This window comes from Lithobates pipiens, unplaced genomic scaffold, assembly GCF_037356315.1.
Source record: "Lithobates pipiens isolate NorthernLeopardFrog02 unplaced genomic scaffold, aLitPip1_a1.2 Scaffold_18, whole genome shotgun sequence".
In the NCBI taxonomy this organism is placed as follows: Eukaryota; Metazoa; Chordata; class Amphibia; order Anura; family Ranidae; genus Lithobates; species Lithobates pipiens.
Genome location: NW_027507758.1, coordinates 40,521,214 through 40,545,579, shown reverse-complemented (window position 1 = coordinate 40,545,579; position 24,366 = coordinate 40,521,214). Strand labels below are relative to the sequence as shown.

Sequence of the window (24,366 nt, the reverse complement as noted above, 5' to 3'; positions counted from 1 at the left end):
CAAGCCAATGGGCCCCAAGAAAAACAAACCGGAAAGAACCTCACAAAGCAGCCTGCAAACAATGCAACCAAAAGTAGCATCCTCAGGGGCTCCAACATCCACCTTGTACAAACATAATGTTCATGTTAAAGTATGAACCTAAGACCAGGTAGCAGCTTTACAACCTTGAGCTACTAAAGCTCAATGATGAATAGCCTAGGAGGCACCTACACTTCTGTTAGAATGAGCAGTCACAGAAAAAGGTAGAACCTTTTCAACCACAGGCTTGAGAAATAGGCTGACAAATCCAACAGGAAAGGGAAGATTTGGAAGCTGTGTGACCCTTCTTTGGGCCCCAGAAGTCGCAAAAGAGAATAGGATAGCTGAACTGCAACTTCAGGTAAAACCTGACAGCACAAAAATTAAAGTAAAGAAGCTGTCTCCTGGCAACAAAGGCGGAGTGGGAAAAGGGAGGTAATAAAACATCCTGGTTGAGATGGAAGGCAGAAACCAGGTAGGCAAAAAGGACAACTGAGGCCAAAGAGCCAGCTTGTCTTGGTGGGGAACAGCTCCATATAGGAAAGGGCACCAACCTCTGAAAGCCTACGAGCAGAATTAATGGCACCCACCCACCTTATAAATTTTTTTTTGTACCCCACTACCCCCCCCCCTTCCTCTTACCTCCTCCTTCTTCCTCTCCCTTTTTTTCCCCCTCGTCTCTTACCCCAAAGGAATCCTATATATTACTTACCAATTATCCTGTACATTTTCACTACTTTAGATAGATTCTCAGAGAACCTATGGCTTTGGGCTTGAAGGTGAGCAACCTCTTGCTGTTATTGTGGTCTTGTTAATATTATATACTTGCCAACCTGTATGTACGCATGTTCTAAATAAAATTACCTGTTTTTATAAATTATTCCTCCTGATGAAGCGGCATTAAGACCACACAACTAATAGAGGATCCTTAATCTAGCACGCTAACTCCATTACCCGATATTCCCTTTGGGGAAAAACCTATGAGTAATTGCATACTGTAAGGTTTAATTTCCCTTTTTATTGAAATATTGATTGTTAATTTGTATGTTTTTTATATGTAATAAATGAAATTTTTTTACTGAAGTTGATTGTCTGCCTATCAGTACCGGCACAAACTTTTCCTCTTAGCTTGAGCGTGTGAGCGGACAGCCTCAGCAACTGTCCACCCTCTTTCCTCCCTCCATTTCAATATAATATTTGGATGATGGTACTTTTAATAGCTTAACTTTTTAAAATGTATGTAAAAGATAAAAGAAATTAGTGCGCTAATCTGCGAAAAAAACAAAAGAGCTGCTACATACAAATGTGACAATAATTCATGTAAAAAAGGGGAGATAAAAATGTAGCGCTAGTGCCTAGAACAATATTAGTGTACTATAAATAACAAACATGTGCTCATAACACAATGTAAAGATAACCATCAACCTGAATAAACGGGTCAATGATTAAACATAAATCCAAGAAAAATAGTGTAAAAATGAAATGAGTCCCAAAAGAGTCAGTCCCAAGACTAGGTAGATTCACCGCAAACAACGGTTCATGGAAAGAAGCAACCATTGTTATCACTATTTTATTTGTATTTTACTTTTTTGTATGTTGGTTTTTATGGAAATAGCCATCTCGTTTTTTGACCTGCACCATTGGAAGCCGTGTTCCTTTTTGTTTTACATTTTTGGATTTTGTTTCCTTAGGACATCGCAGATTGGTCCACACTGATGGAGGTATCATCCGTGACCTGCCTCATTGTTCCTGTATAATCGTGGCATTACCTTCAAATGTTCATTCAACTACTGGTTGCTTCTTTACATGAACCGTTGTGTTTCCGGTGGATCTACCAAGTATTGGGACTGACTCTTTTGGGACTCATTTCATTTTTACACTATTTTGCTTGGATTTATGTTTAATCATTGACCCGTTTATTCAGGTTGATGGTTATCTTTACATTGTGTTATGAGCACATGTTTATGTTATTTATAGTACACCAATATTGTTCTAGACACTAGCGCTACATTTTTATCTCTTAACTTTTTAAATTGTATATCTGAGGCTATACTCAAAATTTCATTATGCATAAGAACTAAGGAAAATCCCAAATAGGCTTGAATTTGGATTTTTTTCTGATGCAATCAGCTTCTGAAAAAAGACCGCCAATGCTGAAATCTGACCCTCGATCATACTGCCGTTTGACAGAAAGCCAATATACGGCAATACAAGATTTACAAGTCCTGTGATAAATCTTCCTTGAATTTGCTGTCCTAGTCTTCAAAGAACACAAACAAATGACTCAAACTCTTCAGCCCCCTCCCCTACAGTGACTAAGATTCCTTTAACTGAAAGGTGGTCCAGAAGCTGGTGTTCATTGTCAGAGCCTTCCAAGAGAAGGGGAACATAATTTACAGTCTCCAAAAGCCTTAAAGACTTCACCAGTCCAAATACAAAATCATACTGGGGTGGAGGAACATCAGAGTTTTCAACGATTGCAGTCTCCTGTCCCATGTCCTCAGGACATTCCTCTGTAGATGCTTGGAAAGGAACATTGTAAAAAGAACCACCCCAAAGGAGGTAGCCAAACTTCCATGTAAAGGCCAATCAAGGGTCTCCACAGTATCCTGAGCAAGGTCACCTAAGTACTCAGAGAAAATAAATTTTCTAGAAGAAGAATCATTCTTGTCTTGCAGTATCCAAGGAGAGGCCCGGATATTGCTGATTTTTGTGAACTGAAAACCCCACCATACCGCTCAGACTGTACACAGAGAGACAATGCGTTCCAAGAGAGGAGCGTATTGCAACTGCAGAAGTCCCCTGGAACTGTAGAAAGCCCAGAATCAGAGGCAGACCCTAGAGAACACCCTGGGAACAGTGGACAGGCCGAACAGCAGGGCCACAAATTTAAATTATTTTCCTCTCCCACAAACACAAAGCAACCTGTTGAAATGATGGAGAGCCAGAGTAGGATGAACATTGCTGTGCAGTTTTGGAATCGTAAAGAGGTTTGAGTAGAAACCACAGAACCCTCTTGTCCTCTGGAACATGAACACTCCATGAAAAAGAAAGCCTGATGGTTGGAAAGCTCTGAAAATCAAACAATGAGCCATTATACTGCAGATCTACTCATCTGTTAACTCCCCCCTACCAAAACTTTGCACAGTCCTGCAAAAGTCCTTCCCCACCTAAACAAGCGGGGACACCTCTTCATTTTGAAGAGGACCTGGGTCCTTGGTGTAGCTGGCTGGGAAGCAGAGGATTTTGTACGAAACTGAGGTTTTGGCTAGGAGTCTGATATCTGATGGCGGCAAAGAGAAAAAGTCACCTTAAGTAGAAGGAGCAGCAGGTTTTTGGAACCATGTGCATGCCCTATCCTGTAAGAGAGTGTTCTTGCCTCCTGATATCTTCTGGGTGCATACATCCAGGTCAGGATCAAACAAACCTTTCCTATGGAAAGGAAAAAACACTGCCCTTTCATGACCACCCAAAATAAAATACTTAGGGCACAAGAAACCAGGCGTCCACACAAAATGGCATCCACCTTAGAGTAAGCCAGTGTTCATTTCATTGAAAAAAATATTTGTGTCATACATTTTGTCAGCTGCATGTTTTCAGTAACAAAAAAAATTCAAAACCAAGTCAAATGACAAAACCATGACGAAAATCAATTTCTATTTTCATCAACGAAAATGTGAGGAAGGTTTACCCACCTGAACTTCCGCTTTCCTCGGAGCTCCACCTGTCTTTTAAAGCCCCAGCCTTCTGACAAGCTGTATTGGCTGAGAGACGCAGGCTCCCTCTGTCTGCCGGGGAGTTCTAGAACAATGCCCTGCAAACCACGTGGTCAGCGTTTCCCTTCCCAGCAAGGTAGCAGTGCTTAGCACCGTGTATGATAACAACCTCCCCAGACCAGTTCTCTGCCCTGTGCATTCCCTCACTCCAGTTTACTTCCCCTCCCCCCACATTATTAGATTTTTACTCCACAAGTATATGAGCTTGGAAATTCTAGAGAAATGCTTAAATAATGCATTACAATTTAACTAAACCTATTTTTCGTTGACTAAAATGTACTGGAGATTTTAGTTAGCTAAAATTAAAACAATTCAGATAACTAAAACACAACAAAAACTAAAATGGCATTTTAGTCAAAAGACTATGACGAAAACTGAATTGAAATTTGAAGTACAAATTAACACTTGAGGGAACTCCCATAGACTGCCTATAGACAGACCAAGCTCATACCGTGAGACTTTGGCAGATCCCCATAGCTGCAATCACCAGTTGCACAGCTGCTCCGACCAAGAATGCCTCAAATCAAGGACCCCAGGCAATTGTCGGAATCCTTAAAAATCGGAACAGCATCTCTCTGATACAAGAGGTTCTGGTTGAGGCAAGATATATCTGGACTTGCCAGGTGTATATGCTCTCGCTGAGTGAGCTCATTCACCATGAGGTATGGCAGGGCGATCTCTTCAAACACCTCGCTGAAGTAAGCTCAGTCCACATACAAAAACATCCTTAGTGTGAGGATGTAGTGGAAAAGACTACGGATCTTGTGGAGTCTACCATAATCCAAAGTCCTAAAACCTCTTAAGAGGACGCAGGGATTTCAAATTATTGCTAACTATTTTCATGAGAAAATTGACAACGGTCTTTTTGAGTCGAACTCTAACCCTGGGGTTTCTGGCACAGAGCCCACTGAGGAGTGTCCCACCTGAGCCTCCTCTTCTTCTGGATTAAGTTCATCATCTTCTGCCTCCATCTCTATTGGTTCCAATAATGAGAAGGAAGATAAAGGAAATGCCTGCCTTTGCCACCTAGATGATCCCAACTGGGAATTATCCACGAAAGCTGGGATGTACCAAAGCAGACAAAAATCTCTTCCCGGAGGGAAGGTTCTCTAGAGGTAGAGGAGGTACCTAGAAGTTGGAGAGAGAGTCAGCGATGCAAGAGACACATTGATGCCAGAGAAAACGTTGCAGGAGGGCCTATGTCCAGGTTCCTCTCTACACAACGGAGGTATTTGGGACCCCTTCTCCAAAACACCCCCACCTTTCAGCCGTTTTGGGAGAGAAATGGCCTGCCGATCCATTTAGCAGGACCTACACAGAAAACAGCAGTCAGGTGAGAGAGCACTACTCTGACGTTGCACTAGTGCTCCAGTTATCCCAGGAGACCTCCCACCCGCACCCCCAATAGGAACATGTGTGGGTGTGTGAATGTTGGAGAGCGCGAGCGTGGTCCTACTGCGACTAGCTGTCATCAGTAAGAAGGTATGTTGCACCACAGGAGTATCGCCTTAGGCAGGAAAGGCCAGCTTCTATACTGCCAAACACTGATCCTTCGCTGTGTTGGCGGTTATAAAGACACAGTGGGCATGAGCAGACTGCAGTGTTAGTGCAGAGTAAGGGGAGGGAGGATTTGATTTCCCAATAGTAGAGATGTCAGAGAGCTGAGTGTAGAGGCTTCCTGCTCTGAGCTATGGGAATAGCAAGATTACTGCCACCAGGAGGCTCCACTTGCCTTGTGAGGTCACTAGTCTTACTACGCATGCACAGTCTTTGCATCCAAAGCAAAGACCGGGTGGCGAACAAACTCCGCCTCCCCAGCTAGCACCAAGAACCTCCCAGACCACCGCTATTGTTATACGTGCTTTGGTGGCCTGGGAAGGCCCACAAAACCAGTACCAGAGTGAATACAGTAGAAAGGGGACCCCATATTAAAGAAAGACTAAACCCCCCCCTAGCATACCAAAAGCAAAGTCCCCGCAAGGCAGCCAGTGCAACACATAGCCCCCTGTCCTAATAAGAGCAAAAAAAAAGGGTAACACCAGCAAGGTTATCATGGGGCACTCCCTGGTCCAGCTGTTACAATTTGCTAGATCCTCATTAGATCAAAGCCCACCATAGTGACTTTAGCTCTATACATACTAAAGATATCAGTAAAGAACCATTGACACTACTGGGCTGACTTAGTTCATGGGTGTGTATGTGTGTCACAATAAAGGCAGGCCATTCATCTGAGTGGGTTGCCCAACGCACCAAAAAAGGCAAGCGTGGCTTTTCTGGCAGTGCATCGCATGTCCGTCAGATGCATTGGGGTGCCGTTCAGAATGAATAGCACCGCATTTCACCAAAGCTTATTAAAGTGTGTTGCACTAATGCACACATCACTATAGCGAATTAGTAGGAATGGGTCCTACATCCTAACAGGAAATAAGAATAGACAAGATTAGAACATACCATGCCATGGTCAAACGTGAACACACCAACATCCCGACCATGGTGAATATGGTTTCTCCTAATTATAGGATTTCCGTGATTTTTTACCCATATACCAGCTAATGCATTATTGGAGATCTCATTGTCTTCATAAATCCCCTGCAAAAAAACAAATACTATTAAAAGCAAAAAAAAAAAAAAAGAAAAGCCTCAGTTCCACAACCAACCAATGACGATTTATGACTGATATTTTTGCAATTTAAAAAATTCAGAACTGAAGATACTGTTGCCAGAATAAATATTTTCAGATTATTTCCTTCCTACCCATTAAAGAACTCCCTTCTACTTTAGACAGCTTCAGAATATGCCAGCCATATGCAATTAGGGTTCGTTCACACATGCAGCAATACCCTGTGTTTAAGCCACGTTTGAGCAGTGTTTTTAAAGCCTCTGAACCGCCCGTTAATGCCTGCCATGAATATTACAGCAGCATGTCGCTTTTATGAGGCATCGCTGCTTATTAACTGCCTCCTTTAATTAAAATGGTAGTGCGTCTTACCATGCCTGTAGCAATTACGGCGCATTAGTGAAGCGTTTATAAAGTGTCAGCTTTTCCACTAGAGGAGAGGCAGTGGAGGTTCCTGTATCCCAGAATGCACTGGTAAATATAGAAGATAGAGAGCAGCTCCAGCCACGTCCTTTTGTACAGAGCAGCCATGTGGTAACACCATTTGCTTTGGTGTACAGGCAAAAGCATCAAGTTAACCAGCAATACTGACAGTGCCAGGCAGGGCAGAGTCACTGAGCATTAATGCCAGGGGTGAAGACTTGTGTCACAAACTCTCAGTGCCAGCAAGTAAAGGAATCCACCATGCAGAGAAATCACAGAAATGTCTGCTATCACACCACAAGCTAACCTCGACTCAAAGCAGATAATTTTCCTCTACATTTACGCACTCCACTCCAGAAAAACAACGCTTTCATGGGCATTTGACAAGCTTTCTTAATGCTTTTAACGCTTCAAAACCGCGCATTAACGCCACAGGTGCATTAATGAGTGTCGCTTAATTCTTCATAATTAACACACGTGTGAACGAGCCCTTAGACCTTTTACCCAACTTGTGACAACAGAACAGATAAGCGCCTTTCCCATACCAGACCTTAAATGGCGTGTCTATGACCAACCCATCACTAAATAATGCTAAGTGAAAGCAGACATTCACATCTCAATATATGCTGTAAAGTGAAAATTGTCATTCTGCTTCTGCTGGCACCACATGTGTGATCCAGTGTGTAGCACGAGTAACTACCCGAATAGGCATTTAAATGGATGGTTTAGGCTGGTCCTCACACTATATAGATGTATGGCAATTTAGCGGATCTACGTGATCAAAAATGAAAGTCTGTGCCTGGCCAGATTTAAACGCATACGTCTAACTGGCAATAATTATGTACAGACACATCCGTGAAGCGGTGTTAAAGCTAAATATCTTTTATATGTTATGTTTACATTTTGTCCATATCTATTACCTTTTTTTTTTTTTTTTTTTTAAAAAGCAACACAAATGAAAAAGTTAACAGTTTTATTAGATTGAAATAAATATTAAAACTGCAGGAGCGAGAATTACCTCTGCATGGTCGGTGATGTACAGTCCTACATTTTCACAGTCACTGATGTTACAGTGTTTGATGTTCGGACATGCGCCCTGGCCACTTACACACACCGCAGAGCCCACTGCAAGAGAAGACAGCAATAATGCATTATACTTAATTACGCTAATCAGTAAAATGACACAATCTTTCTGACTTTGTATTGGCATGACAAAAAAAATGATGTGCCAGTTACCTGTGCAAGTACTGCGGATTATACAGTGATCAATGACTGGGCTGCAGTTCACTGTGATCTCTAAACAATGATGTGCATTATGGTGCTGGGCAGACTTGTCATCAGGGTTGAACTACAACAAAAGCAGAAAAGAAAACTTGAAAATATACAGTTTTATTAATAATTGCTTCTAGTTTGGTAATTCAGTGCTTCATACATTTTCCAAATGTGTAATACATTGGTGTTGATTAAAAGCAAACAGACTGTGCACTTTGCAAGTGCAGTTGCTCCAGAGCTTAGTAAACGAGGTGAAGATTCACTTTGCAAAAAACATGAGTGGATGATGGAAGTGAGCAGAGCTCCCCTCCATTTACTAAGCTTTGGAGCAACTGCACTTGCAAAGCGCAGTCTACTTGCCTGTAGTAAATCAACTCCATTGTATCCTTGTGCAGATAAAATATTTACAGTAATTGTATAGCAAAACGTTTACATGGCACAAACACAAAACTTTCCAGGTAGTAAACCTTCAAGTGTAAAATATTTTCCAGGCAGTGGATATTAATAGACTTGAGTGAAGGTAGCTGGATGCAGATACTTCCCCCGTATATACTGATGCGACATTTCAGCAGCCATGGTCACACAGGTAAACATTTTAAATATAATCCCTTTCCGTGCATTCTAGCTTTTAAACTATCATTATAACCACATCATTTAAAAAAAAAAAAAAAGCAAATCAGCGAATGCTGTATACATGCTTTTCATACTCAGTCCCTATAAGATTCATTTTCTGTATCCTGCAAAAAATAAATTGAAAAACCCTGGTTAAATCTGTTGCTCTCCATCTCCCACAAAGCAGTGTTGGTAGCTAGTGCACATGCTCGGTTTTCAGTGTATTTCCACCCTCAGCATTTCCTCCCCGTCTGAGCAGCCCGTGACTATAGAGTCACACATGTGGGAGTATAAACAGTGGTAAATGATAGCCCACTCCCTGGGATGGGATACTACATTTGGATTGATGGAGGCTTCACCTCCCTCTTATTCTAAGACACAGGCTAGAGGGGCACGACTGACTGGCAGAAAGCCACCAACACCATGTGATTGGAAAGAAAATAATAAAGATTTGATTTCAGATATATCTGTGTGACAGTTTATTGGTATTAATTAATTTTACTGTGTATCCCATAGGATATAGAGAAATATATTATAATATAATATATATATATCAAATCTGACAGCTGCAGAGGGAAAGAAAACCTGCACACTGTCTGAATGTGGGCAGGTTCCCATTGGCACCAGGTTACACCTTAAATATGGGCATCGCAGGGTCTTAAAGGTGGTGCTAGAGTTTGATAAGGAGGCAGAATGGAGGATGCCATTGCTGAACTCTCATTATGAAAATGCTATTCAATTGGTTGTGATGTTGACTTACTTCAGTCCTTTCAGCTACTGGACTGAAGGAAATATTCAGGTGATTTTGACTTTCCTAATTTATATACTCTTTCCATGTTGGGAAGTGAGAAAGTACTGAAATTGGACACAGCCAAAACAGCATTTCAGAAGGAAGTCAGCAACGGAAGACAATTTTTCCAAAAATAAATTTTTATAGGATCACAGAGGTGGGCGAGTTTAAAAAAATTCTTACATGTTCTGGAGTATTTAAAAAGTGATATTATAGAAGGCTTTTTTTTTTTGAAACAACAAATACAGATCCTCGTCCCCGAGTCCAATGCTGGCGCTCTTGACCCCTCCCTCCTGCCAAGTGTCCCCACAGCAAGCGGCTTGCAATGGGGGAATCCAAGCAGGCTGCTTCCCGAGCCTTGGCTCTGCATGTCCATTCACACACAGAGCCACAGCTTGGCCCCGCCGCTCTCCCTCCTCAATGGCTGGGATTGACAGCAGTGGCTTCCCTTTTAAAAAGCAAAATACAAACAAGCAGGTTAATTGGCTATAGAACAAGTAATAGTCTGTTGTATGAAAATTACAATGTAAGCTTGTTTTTGACAGAGCCTGATGCTAACTATTTCAAGTACCCAATGTGCTGTGTAATATGTCAGAACTATATAAATCAAGAACACTTTAAGTACCACTGGCCAAGCCAAAAACAACACATAAATGTTCAAATAAATCCTGGTAATTTAAACACATCAAAATATATGCTTACCCTGATTGTCATGTACCCAACATATGCATCTTCAGACCCTTCCATGAAAACAAACGTCGAGTCTCTAGTGTTTTCAATGATTACTTTGTCTGCAACTTTTCCTGGTGCTGTAAAGCCAAACGAAACAAAGTAACTAACTGTATATTACCGTTACAAAATCTTTAAGTACAACGTGCAATAAACCATGCAAAATTACCTGCACCAATCATTGTTATTGGGGACTCGATGTAGATCCACTCGTCTGTATAGATGCCCGAATGCACAAAGATAAGTCCATCAAAGTGAGCTTCCTGGACACCACCTAATGCATCCTCAATCGTGTCGTAATACTGGCAGAAAACAACAAAACATTTACTACACAAAAATAATATACCCTCTGTACATGTAAAGACTGAGTGATACTTACCAGCATATTTTCTCTGCCTTTATATCTTGTTGGATTGCTGTAAAAATGCTCTGCAAATCCAGGTTTAACATGAGCTCCTTTGTACTGTCAAGGACAGGAGAAAATATTTTGGTGATTTTCAACAAACTAAAAGATTTTTCCACTTATTTCTAGGTTACAAGAGCACTGTACAATTTTTTTACTGAAAATTTTAAAGAAGAAAATTCATACATGGATTGGAATTTGGCAGGGTCTGGCAGAGATTCGATCCATGAATGGGCAAGCTGATTGTCCCCAAGTGGATCCATCAACCAAAAGTCTGTTTTTTTTTTTTTTTAACATATATTATACTTGCCTCCTATGTGCAATGGTTTTGCACAGAGCAGCCTGGATCCTCCTGTTTAAGGGTCCCCTCTTCCCTGCTCCTGGGTACATCCCTCCTGTGAAGTGCCCTCACAGCAAGTAGTTTGCTAGGGGGGGCACCCTAGCCAAGCAGCTCCATGTGTCCATTCAGACACGGAGCTGCCATTCATCCCCGCCCCCTCCATCTCCTGATAGAATTGATAGAAATGCCGCTCAAAGTAGTGCTGGGGAGGCTGCTACACACCAAAGAAGTTTTATCTAATGCATAGAATGCATTAGAATAAAAAAAACCTGCTGACTTTACAACTTCTTTAAAGCGGAGGTCCACCCTAAAGTGGACCTTCCGCTCATCGGAACCCTCCCCCCCTCCGGTGCCACAATCGGCACCTTTCAGGGGGGAGGGGGGTGCAGTTACCTGGATAATCCAGGTAACTGCACCCACTTCCGGGATAGCTCTCTGCGGAAAGGGGCGTAACTTACGCCCCTTTCCGCAAGTGCCTGCCCCTTCCCGCAAGTGCCCCGCTGCCTGCTGGGAAACACACAGATCCCAGAGGCAGCGGGGAGCATCCTTATTGCGCAGCGCGATTCGCGCATGCGCAGTAGGGAACCGGGAAATGAAGCCGAAAGGCTCCATTTCCTGATTCCCATACCCAAGATGGCGGCGGCAGGACCCGACAGGCGACCTAGAGATCGGCTTCGGGTGCCGACATCGCGGGCGCGCTGGACAGGTAAGTGTCACTATTTTAAAAGTCAGCAGCTGCAGTATTTGTAGCTGCTGGCTTAAAAAAAAAAAAAAAAAAAAAAAAACGCGGAGTCCCGGTGGACTCCCGCTTTAAGTACAACCAGCCGGTCTGACTTTTTACATATGATTATAGCCACTAGCAGTAATCATTAGAGGTCGACCGATATGGGTTTTTCTCTGGCCGATAACGATATTTAGAAATCGTGGCGGCCGATATATAATTCCGATTTTTTTTTGCCCGATTTTTTTTTCCCCTTCATCTCATAAAATCTAACAGACACCTTTCACACTGGGGCATTTTTCAGGCGCTTTTGGGCTAAAAAATAGCACCTGTAAAGTGCCTGCAAAATGGCTCCCCTGCAGTCTGTGTGAAAGCCCGAGTGCTTTCACACTGAGGCGATGCGCTGGCAGGACGTTAAAAAAAAAAAAGTCCTGCAAGCAGCAAATTTGGAGTGGTGTGTACCGCTCCTCCATCACTCCTGCCCATTGAAATGAATGGACACCACTGCCAAAGAGCATGCTTTACGGGCGCATTTAACCTCTTCCTCCGCCGCTAGCTGGGTTATAAGTGCCCCGCTAGCAGCCGAATAGCGCCGCTAAAACTAGCAGCGTTTTAACATCAACGCCTGCCCGCTCCAGTGTGAAAGCAGCCTTAAGTAATAAAGCAAATTTCTAACATTACATTTAAACATTAAACAAAACAAACCTCCAATCAGTTCACTTGTATGTATAATTTAGATTTAAAAAAACAAAACGACAATATATTAAAATACACAAAAACAGGTAATCAAAACTTTTGGATGAAAAAAAAAAATGGGATAACTTTACTGTTTAAGTTTTTTGTTTTTTTTTAATCAGTGTCTTTTTTTCCCAAAAATTGCATTTGAAAGACCTCTGCGCAAATGCAACGTGACATAAAATATTGCAACAACCGCTATTTTATTCCCTAGGGTCTTTGCTAAAAAAAATATATATAATTTTTGGGGGTTCCAAGTGATTTTCTAGCAGAAAATACAGGATTTTTACATGTAAGCAACAAGTGTCAGAAAAGATTTAGTCTTTAAATGGTTAAACTGAGAACTCTACACACAGAGCTCAGTTCATTCACAAGTGTAAACATTGTATGGCTTTGCTCTTTTCTTGGCAGACTGCCCAGAGAGGAAACAAGTAGGGGTGCACCGAATGGGTTTTTTGGTGCCGAAACAGATACCGAAAATGAAAAATACACTAGGCCGAAAACCGAAACCGATACCGAAACAGCACCGATACCGAAAAGGACTGTTTTTAAAAAATATTTTAATACAGCAGATGGCCAGAGACTGCAGGCATGGTACAGGAGATGGTCAGAGACTGCAGGCACGGTACAGGAGATTAAAGCAGCCTCCCCAGTTCCCCTCAGGTGCAGCCTGCCTGATAAAAATACATGCAATATATCAATACATGCACAGTGTTTTCCATGTATTCCAATGGCTTTAGTTTACACCATAAAAACCTAGCTGGGTCAAAATCAAGATTATTATTTTTTTTTTATGGCCAATAAAGGGAGTACAGCCTTTGTCCTGTGACCTGGTTTATATAGCATGGCTACATTCACACAAGTGGCCAGAGGTAGATAGTTTCAGAGGCAAACAAATGACTTTTGGATGCAGCAGCACTGTGGGCACAAAAAACTTGATTTAGCTGCAGACAAAACTCTGCAATGCTTGCCCTGGGCACACTCTTTCCCCCTCATGCAGCTTGCCAGTGTCTAAATGCAGCCTTACCTATGCCCGGATCAGAGCGGTGATCTCCGTGTGTCACGGAGCTGTGCATTGAATTGCCTGGGCGGCTGCAGTAACAATGTCCCGCCTCCTGTAATCACGTCACGCTGATTCAATGCCCCGCCATTGGATCAGTGTACCGTCTGTCACAGGAGGCGGGACTGCAGCCGCCCAGGCAATTCAATGCACAGCTCCGTGACACACGGAGATCACCGCACTGTCGGGCGGGAGGAAAGGAGGACAGAGGACTGGGGACGAGCCAGGAAAACAACCGTGCAATGGGCGGCCCCCATTTTCGGCAAGATTTTCCTTTCGGCAATTTGCCGAAAACACAATTTTCGCCCGAAATTTCGGTGCATCCCTAGAAACAAGTTGCTTCACTGAAGACTCAGGCAACTTGCATTGACTTCTATTACAGAAGTCATTTGCAGTCACGCTGAAGATATAATCGGCCTTTTTATCAGCACAATCAGCTGATGCCGATTAATTAAAAACCGCCAAATATCAGCAGATATATCGGTCAACCTCTAGTAATCATTGTGCTGGGTTTGGCCGGCCAGGTAAGCTCACTCACCCTTGGTGTAAGAAAAGATTAGTTATATTAGTACACACAATTTTTTTTTTTCGTTCAATTTAGGGGGTTATATGAAAAAAAAAAAAAAAAAAAAGGAAAAGAAAAAAGAAAATCCGCAATCAGCGTTTTCAGCCATTGGCTGAGAGTGCTGACCGGGAAGCGGTAGACTGCTGGTTTTCCAGCATGCTCATGCGGCAGAAGGCCAGACCGTCTAGCATACACACGGGCCAAATAGCGGCTGGTCTTTATTGAAGTGGCTGATGTTGGCCGGTGTACAGGGCTTTTTTGTAAGCTCCTCGAGGGCAGGTACTAATGTGGACTAAGTTTTTGTTTTATACGACAGGCTCCTGTTAAATCCTTTTTAACCACTTAAGGACCAAGCCTATTTTTTTTTACACTTCGTGTTTACAAGTTAAAAATCTTGTTTTTTGCTAGAAATTTTTTTCCCCAGACACCCTACAGCAGGGATAGGGAACCTTTTTGGCTGAGAGAGCCATGAACGCCACATATTTTAAAATGTAATTCTGCGAGAGCCATACACTATGTTAAAAAAAAAAAAAAATTGTTTTAATCGATTAATTGACTAATTTCAATTATAACTGCAATATCCACATCTCCCCTACGATTGTCTGCTTGCTTAACACTACACAGGCAGGCAGATCCGTGAGCAGTTGAGGCGGGTGGATGCCGTCGGCGCACCGCTCATCTAGGCCGCCGCCAGGTGTACCAAGATGGCAGCAGCTCCGGAGCTAGGCTGAAGCTGCAGCCTTTTCTATGGGCTCAATCCATGGATCGGCACACCATGCAATCCGCGGATTGAGAGGCGAGAACCAGATGCAGCCATCAAAAGAGCCACATCTGGCTCGAGAGCCATAGGTTTCCTGCCCTAGAGAATAACAGTTTTGTGCTAAAAAACAAAAATACATTAAAGTTGACCCAATTTCTTTGCATTAGGGATGCACCAAATGGGTTTTTTGGTGCCGAAACCGATACCGAAAATGAAAAATACACTAGGCCGAAAACCGAAACCGATACAGAAACAGCACCGATACCGAAAATGACTGTTTTAAAAAAATATTTTTATACAGGAGGTGGTCAGAGACTGGCGACATGGTACAGGAGGTGGTCAGAGACTGGCGACATGGTACAGGAGGTGGTCAGAGACTGGCGACATGATAAAAGAGATGCGATGCAGCCAGCGTTGCCCCCTGCGATGCCGCCAGCGTTGCCCCTGTACAGTGAAGAGAGCTGTCTGGTTGAATAGAGCGCTAGGAACATCACAGCTTTAATTTCAATAGCTGTGTGTTCCCCATCGCGCGCCGTCACACACAGCCCCTCCCCCTTGTCCAGGCTCTTTGATAGACAGATCACCCGTCCAATCTGGACAGGTGATCTGTCAATCAAAGTTCCCCGGACAAGGGGGAGGGGCTGTGTGTGACGGTGCGCGACAGGGAACACACAGCTATTGAAATTAAAGCTGTGATGTTCCCGGTGCTCTATTCAACCAGACGGCTGGGGCTCTCCTACGCTATTCACCCCCCATCATGGGCGCCCCCAGGTCCCGCCCCATTTTCGGCTCAATTATCGGCCGTTTTTTCCTTTCGGCAAATTGCCGAAAAGGGCATTTTCGGCCGATATATTTCGGACGGCCGAAATTTCGGTGCATCCCTACTTTGCATAATGTGAAAGATGAAGTTACGCTGAGTAAATAGATACCCAACATGTCACGTTTCAAAATTGCACACGCTCATGGAATGACGCCAAACTTCGGTACTCAAAAATCCCCATAGGCGACGCTTCAACATTTCTTTACTGGTTACATGTTTTCAGTTACAGAGGAGGTCCAGGGCTAGAATTATTTTTCTTGCTCTAACGTTTGCGTCGAAACCTCACGTGTAGTTTGAACACAATTTTCATACGTGGGCGGGACTTATGTGTTCGCTTCTGCGTGCGAGCACACAGGGAAAGGGGCACTTTAAAAAAAAAAAAGAAAATGTATTATTGTTAATTTTACTTTATTTTTTAGTTTGACGCCTTTTGAAACTAAAGTCAGGACTTTGGAAAAGCGCATGTGTGCGAGACATGCAAGCCATGGCAAACCAGAGCTTGCGGTCCACCACGACAGACTGATATCCTGTTTCCCTTCACTTCCGGCGCAACGCCTACGTCATCCTGTGTGTTCGGCTCGCCTGGCCTCATTCCTCAGAGGTTGACATCACATCATACTGCCTGCAGCACAGCGGGGTTTACACTCGCAATCAGCTATAGAGCTGATAGCTGTCCACCAGGGTCCTCCGCTATTGTGGTTCATTTTGGACACCGGCTGATTCTGACTACTGGCCAGAGGTTAGCAGCTGATCGGGTTCAGGTTAATCCCTCTCCACCCAGATGTCACAATGGTACCATTCTTATTCTTTTACATCAACAACATTGCCTCTGCAACCCCTGCAAGTTTTTATCATTGACAATTGTTTATTTCCCAGAAGTGCAACAAATAAATTAACTTTTTACTTGGCTAAAAGGTCTGCAAGTTTTTATGCTTCACCCATAGAGCACTGCTTTGTTTTTTTATCTGCTGTCAAAACAACGGTATTTAACGCCAACGTAGCGATGAATATCCACGGTGGGCGCTCCAAGTGGTTTAGCTCTAGCATATTAATGATGTGTACTTGAACAGCCATAACCCTTTTCCTTTACCATCCTAAACCACTATAAATTCATGCTACATTTAAGAAACCCAAGTGTTGATGATCTTCATACCAGTTGTTGAAAACTCTCCTTCCAGGGGTTTGGAGGTTCATACTCTTCAGGGTTAATCTGATAAAATTTCCCAGGTTCTGGATGCATCATAGGCCTTGTATACTCAAACACTTCCATGTATAATCGTTTCCTGCCAGAGAAAAGTTGAAAGTTACCACAAGTCCTTATGCACGCATCTTAGGAAATACAAGCCGCAGTACAAAAAAAAAAAAAAAAACCCAAGCTCATGTTTTTTTACTTGATCACCTGCGCAGCAACCTAGAAAATCACAGATTTCACCTGTAGCACATCCCGGCATTCCATTTACTCAAAAGGCAAAATGTGAATGGGTGGCCCATAATTTTGTCAGGTTGCTAAGCAAGCAACAACCACATAATTTTATCACTGGGCAAATCTGAAAAACAGCTGGAAACAAATATCCACGCACAGAAATAATTCATTTGGATTTCTGAGACAAATAAAAATGCAAGAACTACCTGGAATACGGTCTGAATGTAATTTTATCATTAAAGCAAGCTCTGTACTGTAAAGCGATTACTCCATACACCTTGTCACAATTTTGCATGCCATCACAACTATAGCCACAATGAGTACATAAGTACATGCACATCTTTATTTAGTGCATGGTCTCCATTTTCAAAAGAACGCAGTTACTACATTAATTGGTAACATGAAGATGTCACGACAACCTTCATCAGTACTGGGCTGTAGTCTGAACTGCACACACAAAAAAAAAAAAAAGTTATTTCATGTGTGTCTATTTCCCCTTTTTAACCAAATTTCAAAAGTATTTTTCTACTTACAGCTTACATAAGCAGCCTCAGCATCTAGGAGAAACTGCAGGTTTCTCAAGTCTAAACGATTTGCGCTCTCTCAGCTCCACACAAATGAATTCTATTACACATTAAAAGAGGAGGTAAGGCACTTTAAAAAAATAAAATATGCAACCTGCAAGGCAAAGGCATAATGGGCTAGTATGCATAGCATACTAGTTCAATATGAATAACTTACCTGAGAACAAAGCCCTCGATGCAGTCCTCTATCTTCACCGCTGTCATGTATCCCGGAGTGACTACCGGGTCTCGCTGCTCCGGCACTGTGGTTCTCTGGAGCCGCGATGACGTCACTCCCACGCATGCGCACAGGAGCCGACACGAGCAGCATATCACCGTGATTTGCGGCGTGCTCAGTGCACCGCTGTCTACGGCGCATGCACCGTAGACAGCGGTGCCTGTCTTTTTGTAAATATCTCCTAAACCGTGTAGGTCTAGGAGATATTTCTTGGACCTACAAGTAAGCCTTAATCTAGGCTTACCTGTAGGTCAAAGTGGTTTGTAAGGGTTTACAACCACTTTAAGAAGGGATAATCCTGCCAGATCTTTAAAACCATCCCCCCTATGCAATAAACCCAAGTAAAAGGCAGACCTTGGTTTTCAGGTGGATTTCTGGGGTCAAGGTGTCCAATTACAGAGGAACCTTGGTTAACGAGTAACGCAGTTAACGAGCGTTTTGAAAGACAAGCAAATTTAAATTTTTTTAAATGCTGACTCAGTTTGCGAGTGTTGTCTCGCATAACGAGCAGAATTCAAGCTAATATAGTGTGCAGTAACACATTTAGCACTCGGAAATACTCAGTTTCCAAGCCTTTCCGAGGGATTTTGGAGTTCAGCCGAGCTGTCCCTGAGTATTTCCGTAGCTTTACACAATTATCAGCTTTCTAATAGTTGTAAGGTAGAATGAATACTATTCAGTACACTTGTAATAAATGAGGCTACAGTTTCAGTCCAGTACAGGGTTAACAGGTCTCAGCTTTCCATGTTGCTAGTGCCTTATATAGGGTTCTGGCTTTGCCCATCACCAGTACATATACCCCTGGAGGAGTCTCCAGAGTCTGAGTCCGAGTCCCATACAGATGGAAAATGGCCCTGAACCAGTATAGCACCCTGTCGGCTAACTACACACCTTGCACTCAGTGGCAAGGTGACTGCCCAAGCAGGATCTAGGGCAGTGGTGGCAAACCTTGGCCCCCCCAGATGTTTTGAAACGACATTTTGGGAAAATGTAGCTCCAAAACATCTGGGGTCCCAAGGTTTACCATCACCGAACTAAGGTCTGAAGCAGCATTACAACCCATGTCCATGGTGTGGGGTCTGGGTATGGCACACACAGCTTTGCCAGTGTACATTCACGGCCGATTTCATGAAGCTTAAAGTGTATTTCCACTTTTGCAGTCAAATTTGAGAAAGCCCCCATAATGTTTGTTATGTGCTCCCATTCTCAGAGCCTACATGAATTATTTTTTTACAAATGTGTTTTATTACTTTTTAGAGGTTTAATTGGAGAAGGTGTTATGGGATTTCTAAGTTGAGAGTCTATCCCAAAAGAAAGGTTTAGGACGGGCTGAACTTCCTCTCATTAACATACAACGAAGAAGGTAAGCATCTAAATTCTTAGCCTTTTGTTAGGATAGAGAATTGTCTAAATGTCCAAATCTAGTTTACATTTGAGAAGGAGATCTGCCCAGCCACCTCTAAACAAATAAAAGAATGTAGGATTTTTTGTGTTGGAGTTATTGGAAAAGAGCATTTGGAGTTAGTAGAAAAAAAAAAAAAAAAAGTCTAAAAACTGCAATTAAATTATTTTTTTCTTTGTAGAGATGTATGGGTTTTTTATTTTTTATTTTTTTGGAATCGCGCTTACCCGGGTGGATGCAGCATCAATCTGAATTACTCGTTTCTTACAGCTACCTGAGCAGAGAGCTGCTGACAGTCAGTCACCGACTCTCTACTCGGGCCTGGCCCCTGCCCCCCCCTCTCACTGGAGCATTGGGCTTTGGATGGGGCAGGAACGGCTGGCTCAGGCTCTCAGTGGCTGGCTGCAAGGCTGAGCCAGGTGTGCAGATCCCGACTCCATTGCGACAAACATGGCCCCAGCCTGGACCGACTCGGTGACATCGGGCAACATTGCATTTCAGCCCGATGTCCGCTGAAAATGGGTCATAGGAGTGCAGCACTCCTGTGATCTACAAAAGTACAGCCAAACGATCTTTCGCTGTACCTCTCCTTTTAAGTTACATGAATGAGAGCATGTAGAAAACAGAGATAATCAAAATGTGTTGCACAAGTGGAAATATATTTTAAACTGTCTGCAGGAAAATAAATTATCCACATTTAGAATTTAAAGCCAGCTCCTGCCCCTCAGTCATTTCTCATAGAAAGTACTTACAATGAAGACATCATTTTGATAATTCAAGTATCTGAGGCCACATTAGCTGCCACTGCAGTCTCAGAGAGGTGTCTTATAGATATGTTTTATGTTTATTTTGCATGCATCCCCATTTAAATATTTTGCTAAAAACTGCACCAAATAGATTGCAGGAGAATTCATATAAACAACTCTCTCATTGGTATGCCACTCCGGTCAAAGTGAAGAGATGGTACCCGCTGTCCTCAGACTTGTGTTGGAGATGCGGCGAGGCTAAGGGCGATATGCTACATATCTGGTGGAATTGCCAAGATAAGTAGCTTTTGGGATCAAGTGCTGGGACTAGTCAGACAGATTACAGAAACCAAGATGACTCTCTCCCCGGCCTGTTGCTTGCTTCACATTTCTGACCTCCCACTGGGGAGATATAAAAGGTCCCTGACCAAACACCTTCTAATGGCAGCAAAATCATTGATCCCCAAATATTGGAAATCCCAACTAACACCGTCGGTGAAAGAATGGCTGGGTTCGGTTAACCTTATTTATACAATGGAGGAGACGCTCGCTATTGCAGATGAAACGGCTGTCAGATTTCACACAACCTGGTCCCCATGGGTATTTTTCAGGTATTCGGATGCTTTTTCTAGATTCACTGAGGGCTGATTGCGATACTCTTCCACTGGGTAGATTGTGGCCCTCTGGTTCCCCCTCCCCTCCGGGCCCGGAGGGGAGGTGCTGACAGACACCCTCCGTTGAGACGGGATAGCTCTCCGCCGTCGCCTGGTTCTTTCTTACTCTTCTCTACCTTGGTTCGTACCTGCTTTTTTTCCTTTTTCTTTTTATTCCTTTCTTCATTTCCCTTTATCTATCTCTCTCATTAAATCTTATAGCCAAAACTACAGATACCTGATTACTGATTTTTATGTACAATTCGATTTATTGACATGTTTTCAATGTGTCTGTGTATACACTTGGATTACATTTTGAAACCGTTTTATAACGGAGTTGTTACTTGGGTGACAAATGTACATTTTCTTTTCTTTTGAAGACAAGCTCAGACTCGCTGTTTACCTGTTGGATATTTTGCTGTATACGGTAGTATGATGTAACCTTTGTCTTTGACTGTATCTGTTTATTGGCTTAATAAACTCTTTTAAATTGAAAAAAAAAAAAAACTGCACCAAAATAGTTTAAAGCGTTTGTAGTATGAAAGTAGCCCAAAAGCGATCTAACCATGCATACGCTTTCCACCACTGTCATTGACCAGACTTATTTGTCTTTTGTTGTAGGGAGAAGTGAGAACAGAGTAGAAAAGTGTGGCGATATTTTTTTCAGCAGATATATAAATAATATACCAAAATGTGTCAAATCTAACAGTACAAATCCATAGTGTTGTAGCAGCCTTCCCCCCCCCAAAAAAAAAAAAAAAAAAAAAAAAAAAAAGATTTCCATAATCCAAAACACTTACCATAAAATAGGGTCATTTGCAAGTTCACTAAAGCGCTTGCACACACAAGCTGCTCTGCAGAGGTCCTGCTCCAATAGGTAAGAGAAGATCTTCAGCATAACCTCGTCTGGCAGCTTTTCCTGAAGGTACTGTTCTGCGGGTGCTGCTGTTAAAGAATCAGAATAATAATCACTTATCACTGCCGATTTCATACAAAAAAAAAAAAGTTTATAAGATGGGAGAACAAAAAATTACCTGATTACTTAATGTTAAACAAGCAGCGGGCAGGAGAGGTGCAAGAAGCACAGATCCACAGACTGCATGAAGTAGAAGTGAAATGGAGAGATGCTTGTCTGCAGGTACAGCTTTCTTTCCAGCAAGGACAGTGAGCAGATTATTAGCAACTTCTCCAAATCTCACTTCATACACCTATAAGCATTTTAGTCCCTAGTGCACAAATCACCCCAGATTAGGCGCAGATCACACAGGGTGCATTGAGTGCAGGTAAACCAATGTGCGTCAATATACTACATTGTGGTGTGTTGCATTTTAATATGAACTTTGCTCCTCACTTTCTGGAACATGCACAGGGTTTACGGTACAGTAGAGGAGCCAAACTTGTGCTGGTCTTCTGGTTTCCCTGTGCGTTCACAGGCAGGTTGCACTGACCAGTGTTGCTTTTGATGTCAAATTTCAATTTAGTCATTGCCTTTTGACTAAAATAACATTTTAGTTTTAGACGTATTTTAGTCAACTTAAATCTTCAGTATCAAACAAAAATATAACAGAAGTGCAACTTTAAAGTGGTTGAAAACCTTGTTACACCACTTGTACCCACAGGTAAGCCTATAATAAGGTTTACTTGTAGGTACTGTAAATATTTCCTAAACCTGCACAGTTGAGATATTTACCACATACGCTTGCACCGTTATCAGCGCATGCGCACTGAAGGAACGGCTTGCTCGTGCCATTTGTTTAGGGCCAGTGCCGTGACTGGCGGCTCCCACGCGCATGTGTGGGAGTGACATACAGGAGATGCGCTGCCGGTCACATCGTTGTGCGGGGACCACTGCAACAGCTTCGATCTAAGGTAAGCATTTCATAATGAGGCAGTATGCAATGCATATTAGATCATTATGCCTTTGTCTTACAGGGTTGGTTATGTTTTTTTGGGGGTTTTCTCCTTTTGATTTACAACCACTTTAATTTTTTAACACTAAAAACTGTAAACTATTGGTGTGACAGCATTGTACATATTAGCTGAATATTAAAACCATAAGCCCCCGGTCACACTGGTGTGGCTTGTCATGTGGTTTGATAGTTGCATGATAAGTCGCAATGGACGCAGTCAAATCGGTGCGACTGACTTTTTCACACAGGTGCCTCCTCTTACGTTAGTGGGGCAGATGTGCAGGGGGTTACAGTGGTGAGGCAGATGTGCAGGGGGTTACAGTGGTGAGGCAGATGTGCAGGAGGGAACAGTGGTGAGGCAGATGTGCAGGAGGGAACAGTGGTGAGGCAGATGTGCAGGAGGGAACAGTGGTGAGGCAGATGGGCAGGAGGGACAGTGGTGAGGCAGATGTGAAGGAGGGACAGTGATCTGAAGTGGGAAGGTGCATGAACTGAGGCTGATCTAAGGTGGTGAGTTACAGGAATTGGGGCTTATCTGAGGCACGAGAGCACAGGATCTTAATTTCTCACTACAAAAGTAGTTAACAGTATTTACTTTATAAAAAATCCTTTTTGTGATCGTGAAGTTGACTTTTTTGTTATAAAATCGGCACACTCAAATTTCTCTGAAAACTTTTTTCGGCACACTGTGCTCAAAAGGTTGCCTACCCCTGCAATAAGTACTGTCCTTGAGCTTAGTAAATGAGATGAAGATGAAGTCGCTTCAAACGATCATGTGCTAGCAACATATTTTTTCTGCGCTGTACATGATTGGATGAATATTCCCAAATATCGCAAATACATCACACAGACAGAATTGTAATAGTCATTTTACCAGGCAGGTCTTGGGATTTCCCAGATATTCTTGCACGCTTTGCTCTATGACCGAAGTTTTCAGTTGTCGAAGTTGAAGCACCCTTTAAAAATGAAACCATGAGAGAAAGATTTAGTAGGAGGTCGCCTCAAATTTTTTACAAATATATTAAACAACATTAACAAAATAACGTAACCTAACCAATAAAAGCAAAACATAGCAGTGTAGGCAAACTACAAAGATAACAGCATGTCCACTTAAAAGGCTACAATAATTGGAACAGCTTAAAGGATAAGCCGAGGCCGCTCCATTCAACCATGGAGTGTCCTAAAAAACGATTTTAGGGACTTGGGAGCCAATTTCAAGAAGAGGACCTCCAAGGTAGTATTCTCACCTCCAAAGTATTATTCTCAGGAATACTACAGGTACATCAAGCCACACCAGAAAGGCAAAGGGAGATTAGGGAAGTAAACAAGTGGCTGAGGAGCTGGTATAGTAAGGAGGGGTTTGGGTTCCTGGAGGACTGGGCTGACTTCTCATTCAATCACCAATACTATAGAAGGGACGGACTGCACCCAAATGAGGAACAAACATGGAGGAGAGATGGGTTCGCTTAAAGACCATATTAAAATAAGGGCATTGGCCAATGCATCCCATTGGGTTTCTTTTCAACAGAGAAAGAGATCCTGATTGATGTTCACAGGCACGAGAGACTGTAAGGCATTGGAAGTTGGTGAGTGCATTTTCTGAGGGGAGCGGAAACACTTTCACATATTGGTGTTGTGGAAGAAATGAGAAGACACTATACAAGTTTTAATACTGGAAGAATTTGTTTATGGACTCTATTATAGATAATTTGTTCTCTTATTTTCACACTTGTCACGGGGTGTTGAATTTTCATTGATGCATATTTGTTACTATATATGTTTCACTTAAT

General features: G+C 42.6%; 1 protein-coding gene across 5 annotated transcripts in view; it reads right to left on the bottom strand.

The window, feature by feature from the left end:
* Positions 1 to 24,366, bottom strand: part of FBXO11 (F-box protein 11) — a 130,069-nt gene that overhangs the window by 33,253 nt on the left and 72,450 nt on the right. For 3 of the 5 annotated variants that reach the window (XM_077485610.1, XM_077485608.1, XM_077485611.1), the window contains 9 exons: positions 23,451 to 23,532; positions 21,467 to 21,611; positions 16,795 to 16,924; positions 10,617 to 10,700; positions 10,407 to 10,539; positions 10,211 to 10,317; positions 8,071 to 8,182; positions 7,853 to 7,959; positions 6,246 to 6,383 (listed from right to left, as the gene is read on the bottom strand). In XM_077485610.1, coding sequence (XP_077341736.1) covers positions 6,246 to 6,383; positions 7,853 to 7,959; positions 8,071 to 8,182; positions 10,211 to 10,317; positions 10,407 to 10,539; positions 10,617 to 10,700; positions 16,795 to 16,924; positions 21,467 to 21,611; positions 23,451 to 23,532 — 1,038 coding nt within the window. The remainder of the gene's footprint in view (positions 1 to 6,245; positions 6,384 to 7,852; positions 7,960 to 8,070; positions 8,183 to 10,210; positions 10,318 to 10,406; positions 10,540 to 10,616; positions 10,701 to 16,794; positions 16,925 to 21,466; positions 21,612 to 23,450; positions 23,533 to 24,366) is intronic. The other 2 variants (XM_077485609.1, XM_077485612.1) reach the window with 2 other exon arrangements.